Source organism: Anas platyrhynchos, chromosome 2 (genome assembly GCF_047663525.1).
Source record: "Anas platyrhynchos isolate ZD024472 breed Pekin duck chromosome 2, IASCAAS_PekinDuck_T2T, whole genome shotgun sequence".
Classification (NCBI taxonomy): domain Eukaryota; kingdom Metazoa; phylum Chordata; class Aves; order Anseriformes; family Anatidae; genus Anas; species Anas platyrhynchos.
The window spans coordinates 153103429-153115867 of NC_092588.1; the positions used below are offsets into that span (position 1 = coordinate 153103429).

Below are 12439 nucleotides of genomic sequence, written 5' to 3' on the forward strand. Positions count from 1 at the left end.
TCTTAGGGCTTTGCCCTCAGTTTGAGGGGGGGGGGGGGGGGGATGTGTTTTAGCAATGTTAGGTTGAAATTAGAGGATGAAAGAGTGGGGGCTTGCTTAGTCGTATTAAATGTTTAATTAAATAAAAAAAAATTAATTAAATAATATTAAATTTAATTAATTGCATTATTAATTAAATAATAAATTAAATAATAAATAAATCAAATAATAAATCAAATAAATTAAATAAATGGCTAAATAAAGCAATCGTAATTTTTGAAGCCAGGAATGAAAGGCTGGGGGGGTTGCTTAATCGCACTCCAATAGACATTGCTGAGTTGTCTTTGCTTACCTGCTGTGCAAATGAACCCAAACGAGGAGTCTCAGGGCCCCTCCCAAGAGGATGTTTCCTGACAAAAATGGGGAAGACCTGTCTTAAAAACCAGCTGAGAACAACCATATGGTTTGGACAAGAGCCAAGGAGCAGGTGAGTCTGTACAAAGGCAGGGGGTCAAGCAGTGGTGATGAAGAGGAGTTATCGGCCTTCATCCCTGTGACCCCCCCAATGACCACCAGCAGGCACAGATGGGAGGAGTTTGTGGAAATGACTTCTTGGAGCTAATTTTAATACAAAGCAGGGATAGGTTATTCATATGTATAGGTGTACTGGGAAACTTCATGCATATATAACTTTTTCCTGTATATAACCAAAGCAAGTCAAGTGTTAAGGTGTGCATGCACTTGGGAGCTATCCCACATGCACCCGATGCCAAAATAAACCACACACCTACTTTCTAACTCATTTACTTTGAGTTGTAGAGTTCTTTCAAGAATCAATGTCTGCTTGTCCCCTCGAAAATGGTTTGGAGAACAGATTTGTGCTTGTTGTGTGGGTGTTAAAATTAAACTGGCTTCAGAGACCTGAGTGGAGAAATACATCGTGTGTTGTGGTCCATAGGCATGCCTTTTACCTCCTCCTGCCGTCCCTGTAATGCCCCATTGCTGGGAACAGGCTGTGAGGCCAGGTGGGCTGTCTGGTGTTACACTTGCACCAGAGACTCCCAAAAGTTTGCAGCTCATAGCAACACAAAATATCCCGAGTTGGAAGGGACCCACAAAGACCATTGAGTCCAACTCCTGGCTCCAGGTGTACCCAAAAATCAGAATTCAGCTTGCTCCTGGAACCCTATTGGGGCCTGTAAAAGACATCATTATTTCTGGTGTAACCCATTAAAAGAATGCTTTAACTTGTGGGTTAATACTCTCTTGAGCCCAGTTGTCCCAGCAGCTAAGGGATTTTCTTCTAACTGCTCTGATAAAGTTAAAGCGCTGCCCAAGAATATTACTTATTCCAGAACAGATGGCCCTGCAGGTCAGTCCTTATGTAAAACATATTCCTTACTCAGTCATGGAGCTAGGTGGGGGTGCTGCATTCTGAAGCTTAGAAAATGTGAACTTCACAGGTACCGTGGTTCATGAACACGACTCTGAACTAGAATTTCAGGATTCCAGGCTCCCCCACGTGCATAAATCATTCAAGTTTGCCCATGGGTGAAATAAGGGTATTGTTACTGAACTTGCTTTTATGACAAGTCTTGAGTTCAATGCTTGAAACTCTGCTGAAGCTGAGTAACGCAGTGATGGTAGTTACTCCCCCATGATCTCCAAACATGAAGAAGCTCCAAACAGCAAAGGGTTTTGCAAATCAGGTGCACTTGGGAACTGGGACTTGCTAATATTTGAAGGTTTCCATTTTTCTTCTCATGAAGTGTGTCCTTTATTTCATTTTCATTTATACTAGGGCTGCTTTAGAGGGAAAAAAAAAAAAAAAAAAAAAAAAAAAAGTAGAATTCTCCTCAGGCAATGTACCTGTGTAACATTTCGTTCTCGTGAAATATAACAACTTTTCTCAGAACTAAAAATACTCCACTAACAAGTGAAAATTCATTGAAATTTATCTTCCATAATGACCTTAGGAATTAAGCTGAAAGACTTCTCCAGAGGCAGAATGCCCTTCCTAATTAAGCTCCAGCTAGTACAAAGCAAAAAGCAAGCAAGTTTGCTGGAGAACACTCAGGAAAGGCTGAAGTGTTTGCATGAAAGTGCCTACAAAGGACTGAGTTACTTAGTCCATGCTTAAACTTTCACCGAGTTTTAAATCAAAGTATTCAAGGTCCATGTTTAATTAAGATAACTAATTCAAAGCACTTTAAAAACAATTTAAAAGTATTTGCAGAAAATAATATTGCTAATTTAATCAAATAGGTTTATAGAATAGGTAAGTGGCCAGATAACGTTTTAAAATTTCTGTGATAATGATTTAAAAGTTTAGAAGTTGCATTCACTGAAATGTTTTTGACTATTTTACTGCAAGTACTCAGCCAATATGACCTTAAATTAAATTTTTAATAGTTCTTATAGTGGCTTCTTGCTAGCATGGGATTTTTTTTTTCAGTTATTCCTTTGGCTTTATGTGATTCTCTTATGGTCTACAGACTTGGAGATGCAACAAAAATAACACTCCAGTATAATGAAAGGCTGGAGTACAAATCAATATACTCTGTAATAAGAAAGTCAGGTAAATAGAAAGCTAACGTGTATCACATAGTTCAAAAAATTCACTGTCCCTCAATATTTCTCTCCAGGTTCTTATGGCTGGTTATTTAGTATTTTATCCCTGTTGTATCTATACCTCTTATTCATATCTGTTTTATCTATTTTTTTTTTCCTTTCTAATCTTTCTTTAAGTACTCTAAGTACTGTTTTTTGTTGCTGTTTTGGTTTGTTTCTTTAAGTGTTTATGATTGCTTATTGACGTTTCATGCCTACACTGAAATAGGAATCAGTATCTGAGCTGGAAACCAGTCTGTGGCAAGCCAGTTTATTGAAAACATCAAAAAAAAAATAAATTGAAAACACTGAAAAATCACAATGAATGCTTCTACCAAACTGATGTCTTCAATCTGCTGCTTTTACTAAAGATGAATGAAAAATTCTTGAGGAGTTACTGGGGCATACTCATCACTATCAGTAACAGCTGCTGCTTTTCAGTGTGGCATCTCAAAATACATTACTAAGCAAGTCCTGAGCAAGAAGATCAGTAAAAGCTACTGAAGTATATCTTTAGAGAATTTTGTTAAGGAACTTCGATATTATTTTGCCTTTCTCGTAAGAATGGTCACTTCCAGGAGACAGTTGCCTGCCTGTCTACTGATGTTGGCTGGATCAGTGTGGGACACGAGAGAATTTAGGTCTGGAATGGTGTTGAGTGGCACAGAAAAAAAGGAGGCTTGGCAAGAGGGGTTAGAACAGCATTATATTCTATGATATTCTTTAATTTTCTGCACTCTTACAAAACACCGTAGTACTGTGTGCCACGGTACTGGGGTATTCTCACAGGGATTGCATCCAGATCAGGGTCCCCCAGCACCAGAAGGACGGGGACTTTTAGGGTGAGTCCAGAGAAGGCCACGAGGATGCTCAGAGGCTGGAGCACCTCTGCTGTGGAGCCAGGCTGAGGGAGTTGGGGTTGTTCAGCCTGGAGAGGAGAAGGCTCCGCGGAGACCTCCCAGCGGCCTGCCAGGGCCTAAAAGGGGCTGCAGGAGAGCTGGGGAGGGACTCTTAGGCAGGGGGTGTAGGGATAGGACAAGAACTAATGGTTTTAAACTGAAAGAGAGTAGGTTTCGAGTAGATATAAAGAAGGAAATTCTTCACTCAGAGCGTGGTGAGGCCCTGTCCCAGGCTGCCCAGAGGAGCTATGGCTGCCCCATCCCTGGCAGTGCCCAAGGCCAGGCTGGATGGGGCTGGGGGCAGCCTGGGCTGGTGGGAGGGGGCCCTGCCCATCGCAGGGCATTGTAACCAGGTGGACTTTGAGGTCCCTTCCAACCCAAACCATTCTCTGATTCTGTACTTATGGCTATGAACCTTCTGCAATGGAAGCATAGGCTGTGATGTCTGTGTGCCAGCTGGTTCTTTGTAGGGCTGTGAAGTTTGTGGGCCATCCACCTGATCCTTCTTTTGCTCTCCTCTTAGGGCTGTGGTAGATGTGGAATAGTTTAGAAGAGCCAGTGGCTGCCAGGGGTATAGTTCAAAATCAGTCCTCATGAAATAAGGAGACATCTCAACTCTTCAGTTTTCCTGAAACTTATGACAGAGAGACCTGTCCTACCACTTGCCTCCAAAAGTGGGCGATATGTAGCATGTTTTTTTTTTCTTTTTTCATTGATAAGCACGTGGGACAGTCTCCTTTGACAAAGGTGTAAAAGGAAGGGAGACAAAAATAACAACTTCCTTAAAAAAAAAAAAAAATAGCATGGGTTTGTGGTACAGTTGTGCCACAACAGCAAACATTAAGCCTTATCCATAAGAAGTTGTGTCACTGCAGTTTTATTTGTGTAGGTTACATTCCCTTTGAGTGCATCCAGCTGTAGCAGCAGAAAGGTGTGTTATATTTCTGGTAAGGAAGGTATGTTGCTGTAGGGTATTGGGGAATGAAATAACTATTTCAGAATTTTGTTTTTTTAATGAAATTCTGGGGGCGGAATGGAACCAGCAGTATGTTTTAATAGGATTTACATATAGGGAAAAGGTGCCATTTACTATATCCCATTAAAACAACAATAGAAATGAGCACAGGTTTTATTCATTGATTTTAAAAATACATTGAGAAGTATCACGAATATCTTTTCAATGTTCCAAAAGGAAAGATAATTATCGAATCATGTTTACTGTATAAATCACCTTCAATACTGCTTCATTACTTATTTGTCTCGTCAAATTGTACCACACTGAGATTTAGCCAAGTTGCTTCATTAGCAGTTTTGCTAATCTTTGCTCCAGCTCTTTCAGGTATTTCAAATGCTGTTGTGATAAAATTTTAGTTTCTAAAACAAGTAACCTGAAAATAGAGAAGGAAACAAACAAACAGATAATTGCTCTTGTATCTGGAATAGCAGCAGAAGTGAGTTTCTGTTGCAGTCCAGCGTCTTCATTACACAATGTCACTTTACATTGGTCTGAAAAGCAACAGATTACTTAGAGAAGATCTTCCTTGACTAATTAGGCCTTCAGCAGGTTGATCAGGGTAACTAGGAAGACTGTTTTGCTGTTTTAAGCTTTATTCTTTTTTTTTTTTCTTGGACTAAATTTTAGGTATTACCGAAGGTCTTCATCGTGAGACGTACAACCCAAGCCTCCTTGCTGCTTCGGAAATTCTGGGTGCTTTTTTATTGGGGAAAGGGTAAAAGTCTAGCTTGTGGCAAGCTGGCGTGCATTTTGTAGAGGAAATGTATTGCTGCATCCAAACTGCCGAAGCGACTGATTTCGGAGGAGGCTCTGGGCAGCTTTCTGCAACGTTGCTGCTGTTCTCTTTGCTGAAACCGTTCACCATGCTTGAACTTCCCAGCTGACTGAGTGCAGATAGTTCACCCTCACCTTCTAATTCCTGGTGCTGCAGTGGGCTGCTTTCCTTTGAAATCAGTCTCTGGTTGTCAAAACTGCATGGTCCATTCCTGCAGTGAGAAGGATCCCAGGGAACTTCTTGACAAGGGGCTTGCGCCAAGCGGTGAATTCCCAGGTGAGTGCGCCACGGTGAGTTGTCTTGCACGTTGCCATTGCTGGTCACCTCCAGTCTGACCTTTCTGATGGGAACATGTTCTGTAAATGACTTCGATTTTCTAACTTTTTTATTAATTAAAACAGCGCTGACCATCGATTCTGGGAGAACAGATTCCTGTGCACCTGCAAGAGAATTGCATATATGCAATTTATTACTGTGGCAGAAATTAAGGGTCTAATTTCTGTAGCACACACTCCTCCTTTAAAGCTCTTCAGCTGAGTTTATCTGTACTCTTTCCATCTTTGACTGAGAGTAGTACAAGTTCGTTTGATGCCAGATTACGGAGTAGAAGTATTTCACGTTCAGTTTTGAGGACATAAATGCTACGATAGGATCAGTCAAAAGATAATGGAGATTTATCAAGTCAATATTGATCTAAGCACTACTCTAAGACTCATTAACAGCACAGATTGAGAATTGACTTTTAGTAATTAACTGCTTGTAAGCAAAAATTCTTAAGGTGAACGAGGGCTTGCTCAGTGTGTTGATAGGTACTGTGATGTGAGAGAGAAAAATGTTTAATTCGATACTGCTTGAGGCTTGTATTCACAACCTAAAAATCATCTGAAAATTTCTTCTTTTTCTGAACAAGGGTCATTAACACAGAGGTGTGTATTTTATTTTTTAATTGTATTGTTTTCCATCTCTATGGCTTAATTTCTCATGTGGTATGAAAGTTACTGTTAGAAATGTATAAGATATTAAGGATAGAAACTCTAATGCTACCTTAATTACACATAGCAGCCATCAGATTTCTGAACACGACTGGCCTGTGCCTTGGAAATGAATAGCAGCTGAACCATTATACTAAAGATAAGCAAACAGCGCTGTTGTCATTGTAAGTGCTAATGAAATACACTTCAGTTACTATAAATATAGTTTAAAGTAGGAGTAGGAGTAAGAGAATGCTGACCTTATTTACAGGGTTGAGTTACAGGAACTGTGTCTGTTGCAAGATGAATTATAAAGCATATTGAAGTGAAAAAAATAGAGTGGTGATTGTGTTTTGAAACAGGAGAGCTGAATAGCTGCTCCAAATAATTGTCACCTTGAATTTGAAATGAAGCTGGTTTGAATAGGAAGTTGCCTTAAAAAATGCATGCGCACACAAAAAAACTTATAGCTGCCTTTCATGCCATTTAACAAGGACCTTTTTGAAGATGTCAGGACCAGCTGATATACTGGCAGTAAATGGTCCTGTGCAACAGGGCTTCAGCTGAGGAGGGGCTTCCATCACCGTCTCTGGCTCCCACTGCTCAAGCAGTGACATCGGCACAGTTTCACTGAATTTTTTCTGCTCCCTCAGCTGTCTGCGTATGGTTGATCTGATGTGGGCTGCTTGGTGGCTCTTGGCAGTGGGAACCACGTGAGCCCACTTCTTCCATCCTCCTGCAGTGCCACCAGGAGAGAAGAGATGAAAGGACATGGCGAGTAGAGGTACGGATGTGTCTCTGCACATGTCTGTACAGTGAAATATGCTCAGAGAATTTCCTAGGGTGAAACCATTCTTAGAGATAAGATCACACAGTGCTCTATTGTGGAGCAGTGAGAATCAAAGCTACAAATGGACTTTGCCCAGGAAATAAAGCTCAGCTTGGGGGCTGCAAAAAAGTTCACTTGCAAAGGAGATCCTTCTAAAGCCTGCAGAACAGCACAGTGCAGCACCAACCTACAAAGCAAGGGCTTGTTCTTCACTTGTGAGAGAAAAGGTGAGAGAAAGGAGGAACTGAGAGACTGAAGGGATGCAGCTTTGCACATTTTTTGTGGGTATAACTACACTCCTGGATGAACTGGCATTGATAGGCAATGTCAGGTATTATCTAGAACCATTTGAACTGGTCATCAGGAGAATTCCAGGCTGGCTTGAGCTGATCAGAGAGTTCAGGGTAACACATCAGTCCAAGTCAAATAGCCTGAACTGGTTTTCGGTTCAGGTTTGATTTGATTCCTTGGCTGCAGGTGTGGCACACAAAATTGAGCAATGAGCTCCGATAGGAGTGTTGAAGTCCTCTGTAGAATTAACAAACATTCAGCACCCTGAACTTCTAAAGAAAGCTCGAATCAGATCTTTGGTCATTGGAAAAGACGGATTATTTTTTTAATTGCACATAATAGCCTTGTTGCAGGGTTGTCTACCATGCGGCCTTTTCTATGTCATCGCAGGTGCTTTTACGGTTGTGAAGTAACAAAAGTTGATCTTGCTTCAAGTTAGCTTGGGAAATTCTTGGAGGAGGTTTCTGCAGTCAGAGGCCCAGTGTTTACTCTGTTGCCACTGCAGTGCTCCAAATGCTATTTTAATTCCTACAGCAAACACTGCTTTTCTGCTTCGCAGCCAATGAATAATGAATGCACTGCTGTATCATCCCCTACCTGGGGAGTTTCAAGTCTTGTCAGCTTTTCTTCTCAAATAATCAGGAACAGGCAGAAGTGCGACTGTGGCTGTGTGTTTTGGGGAAGGAACAGAAGAAAGTTGTTTTCAGGTGGCTTACCAGTTAGTAACTCATTATTTCTTAACAGCTCTGGTTAGTTCAAGCTTGTAACTGAAGGAGCAGAGGGCAATATGCTGTCTCGATGTGTGTTGCTGCTTGACGTGCTCTTAGAAACTGATTCACGTAACAGCTTCAAAGTGCTGAGCTATGTAATAGGTTTTTCCAAATTCCAAACCATAGGAATGCTTAAGATTAATTCTCAGGACACAGAGAACCCAGCACAACAACAACAACAATCAGCTGCTTCTAACTGCAACATTAATCCTTTCCACATGGCTTGCTGAAAAGTTCAATGCAGAGGGTTGTGTTTTTGTGGATTTTTTGGGTTCTGTGTATGTACATGAAAACATGTATGTGAACTTCTAAATTTTAAACTTCCTAGAAACCGTACAGCCCTGCTTTATCATTCTTTAAACTTCTATTGCTGTACTGGAAAAAAAATAATTAAAAAAAAACACAAAGGCTACATTCATTATATCTGAAGTTTCATCTGAATTTCACCTAAATACAGACCTCTGCTTCCTTTCTTTACCTGGTTTTGTTGTTGCAATAGTTGACTAGATGGCCTGTTCTGTCTTTATGTTAGTTTCCTTCTCATACCTGATAAAATAAACCTGTGTATTCATATCCTTTTCTTCCTCACAGAGGCTTAAATTCTTTTAACATTACAATTTCTAGACAGTTGAATGAAATGATATTGAAGAAGTTAATCTGTTTTATGGCTCATGATGTGTTTTTTCAATTGTTTTGATGATAAGGTCTGACCACCAAAATCCAAAACTGCTGAAAAATATAGGAGAAAATGTAAAGAATGAGATAGCCCAAGTTCTGCATTTGTTGAGCTAAATATTAATATTGGAGGTGAAGGAAGCAGGTTGTGCATATTATTATTACATTCATTCATTATTACATAATATTACATTCAAAGACAACTTCATTAATGGAGTTAGTATTCTCAATATCACTTTAACTTAGAAATGAAATGAAATGAAATGAAAGCACATCAGAGCAATATGGTAAGCAGCAGTCTAACTAAAAACTTCAAAGTAGTTGAATATTTGTTTTGTAAAAGCTGTCCGACATAGCAGGTAGATGATTGATACTTCATTACTTTTTTATTTATTTAATTTATATATTTTCTGAGCTATGTGCCATGAAAATGCTTTCAGAAGCCTTTTGTTCAAAGATTGTATCTTATTTACCCACTATGAGAGTACATTATTTTTGTTGTTGTTAATCGAAAGCCCAGCTTATGCCTGATATTTGCTATTACTTCTTGCAGTCTTGCAGAAGGCATTTCATAGGTAAAGGAGAAGAGAAAAAGAGAAGACCCAGCATTGATTGTTCTGACAGAAGCATTCAAGAAAGCAGAAATGTTGCAGAGTACATCGCACAAATAAACTGATGATAGATGTGAAGTACGTGGCTCCTGTAAGAGTAAGCATCAAGATTAAGAACTCTACTTTCCTGACTAAAACCTTATATCAAATACGTTCATCTGTTTCACATTCACGTTAGTGTTTCACTGCTGTGAAACTGATTGATATAACCATAAGACTGCCTTTTAGTGAAATGAATTAAAAAAAAACACACACAATGAAGTGACAGAAAAGGAGTTCACTTTGTACCTCTCTTGAAGATGTGAATAAAAAGAACAAAGAAAGTTATTCAGTATTTAAAGTAAAAGATTTACATCTACATTTACATTGTTTCCTAGAAATCTAAGCATACCTGTTTTAAATACAATAATGTGTGACTGCAGCTTTTGCTTCTGTTTTATATGGTCATACTGCTCCTCAAGTAAGGTTACATCCATCTTGGTTGGCTGCTTATCATGATCTGAAGCTTGTTGCTCTGAGGTATGAGTCACTGAAAAAATACCAGTTATGTATTTGTAAGCCTTTACCATCTGTTCCCACAAGGAAGAAAAACTCATGCAAAAGCAGGCCACTTCCTTCATTGTGCTGGCAAAAAAAAAAAAAAAAAAAAAAAAAATCAAATATGAAGCATCTGAAATCTTCCTAAATGAAGAAGCAACTTTCTTCTGAGTATGGTGATTTCTTTCAGAAGTTGTGCTGTCTACTCTGAAGTCGTGGATTTCTGTCAGCTTGTTCTTGTGCAGCGTGTCTTGAGCTCCTGCATACAGGGTTCATGATTATGACTGGATAGTTGGATTCAATGTTGACTTAAGGTTGTGAGCGCATGAGGCTTTGCCAAAAAAAACAGTGAAATACAAAACCTCATTGAACACAGTCAGGTGCAAAGAGGGCTGGATAATACTGGTTTATATAGTAATGTTAATTCTTAAAGGGATACTGTCGTGGGGACCTGCCCATGACAGTAATTGCATCAGGAAAAAATCTTTCCTCTGGTTTCTTGTGTATTTTGTGCCTTTTTCCCCCTCTACTCTCCTTTCCTTAATTTTCATCCAGCTTCATTCTTGTTGCAGCTTCTTTGGGCAGTGGGATGGGGACTGGACTGAGAACCTTAATAACAACCTTGTTCTTATTGCTCCCTTTTCAGAATGTGTTTGAAATATTCCTGGGTGCAAAGACAAAACAGTGTGTGCCAATGACACTTGAAACTGGGAAGCCAGAGATAGAAATTCCTTTGTTGCACTCATTCATTTTTTTCTGCATTTCTATAAAATGAAATAAGCTGCAGAAATAATAATTTATGTACTGAGAGCTGAATAAACTCTTTGAACACGTGGTGAGCCACATTTTAAACATTCTTACATGTTACAGTGTTATCTAATAATTACATTAAAAAAAGTGCATGGCTTTGGATCATGTCAATTAAAGTATGAGACTGTCTGAAGTATCAGCTGCAAGTTTCTGTCCCTGAAATATCTCCACTTGATGCCGTTACGAGGGTCCAGGAGAGTCGCATGGGAGAAAATAACGCTGTTAAACAGCAGAGTCAATATAATTGTTCAGCTGCTAGGTTCCTTGCGATGAGAAACATTGCACAAAAACAGTGTGAAAGGGCAGAGTGTGGAGGGAATGCCATTGTGCTGTATTTTTCCAGTTACTGGCAGAAATTATGCTCGCATTTGCATTATAAATGATTGACTGAATCGGGTTCAAAATCTACAGATCTGAGGAACCTGTTTGGAAGTTGTGTGTTCGCAGGTGACAAAGCTTCAGCTACAGAGTTAGGTGCATAGAGTTCTGGTAAGGCTCAACAGGCTCAGGTGTAAACCTGCTTTAATTCACTTACTAATTGCTTCTGCCTTCCCAATGTGCTTGTGTCTTGCAAAACACGTTCCCTACCCCAGCTGCAGTTTTTTTCTGCCCTTGCCAGGGACACAAAAGTAAGCACAATACTTTATCAGACGCTGTGGACACTCCTCAGGTTAGCTTCCCTCTCTTAACCCTTGAAAAATCATGTGTTGTGCTAAGAGTTGTTCTGATGTGTCATGGTTCTGCTATATCTGTGTGGATATCCTGCCTTCAGCAGTGGCAAACACCTGGTGCTCTGCGGAAAGGAGTACCTGAGTCGCCTTGTTTTTTCAGTCTTCTGACTTGGTGGCACGTGGAGTCTCCCCCTGGACCTTCAGGCAGTTGTTTTCTTACATTGGGGCAGGTGATTTAATTAATACCGTTACAGTTTGAGCTTGCACTCGATACAAACATTATTAATGCTCATAAAAGTTACCCAAGCTTTTTAAAATTCCAGGCACGGTGTTTGACTCACTGCCCTCCTAAGAAAGTGACTTGTACAACCTGAGTGTGTGTTGCAGGCAGAATTACTGCGGTAACATCCTTTGACGTGACGTGTAGGCTCTGTCTTAAAAGACGGACATTTAACTTCTCTTTAGAAGGGCATTTAAAATGTGAATTTGTAGTTAAAATGTGAGTTTGTATCTGATCAGAAAGTATTATGATTTTTAATCATTTGTACAATACCAGCACCTCAGGCTTGTGGAAGAGCCATCACTCTTAGCTCCACAAATGCATTATACAGGGCTGTCTCTTCCCAAGTTGCATGAGTAAATAGCAAAAATATAAATAGGGAATAGAAAACAGAAGCCCGAAGATCAGTGGAACCAGGAATAGGAGTAGTTTTGTGTTGCTGAGCCAACCCCTTACACCCTGCAGTTTTTTCTTTTCAGGGGAAGCTATGGCATCTTGACCGGGTCTCAGGAGGCGTGCTCGTGTGTATGTATATATTTGTGAGCCTGTACTTTGCTTGCTCTCAAGGTGTGTATGTGCATACATACGCATGTGTGTTTTGTGAATAAGTTGCAGCCAGGATATGATTCATAAAATGAGGTGCAGGGCTAATTTACAGAGGCTCACAAAGTAAATAGGGATGTGTTTTGGATGTATGGCGAGTTGATGCAGCTAAT

At 39.9% G+C, this 12439-nt stretch overlaps 1 protein-coding gene and 1 long non-coding RNA gene across 2 annotated transcripts; one reads left to right on the forward strand and one right to left on the reverse strand.

The window, feature by feature from the left end:
* The first annotated feature begins 148 nt into the window (after positions 1-148).
* On the forward strand, positions 149-11211 carry LOC110353945 (uncharacterized). The gene is made up of 3 exons (XR_002405217.4): positions 149-466; positions 5131-5554; positions 9368-11211. It is a non-coding gene; the product is annotated as an uncharacterized lncRNA (long non-coding RNA).
* C2H9orf152 (chromosome 2 C9orf152 homolog) lies at positions 4602-10045 on the reverse strand. Its single transcript, XM_027450391.3, has 2 exons — positions 9817-10045; positions 4602-5718 (listed from the first exon to the last, which is right to left on the reverse strand). The coding sequence occupies exons 1-2, from the start codon at positions 10043-10045 to the stop codon at positions 5147-5149; spliced, it is 801 nt and encodes a 266-aa protein (XP_027306192.3). The 3' UTR covers positions 4602-5146.
* Positions 11212-12439: the final 1228 nt, after the last annotated feature.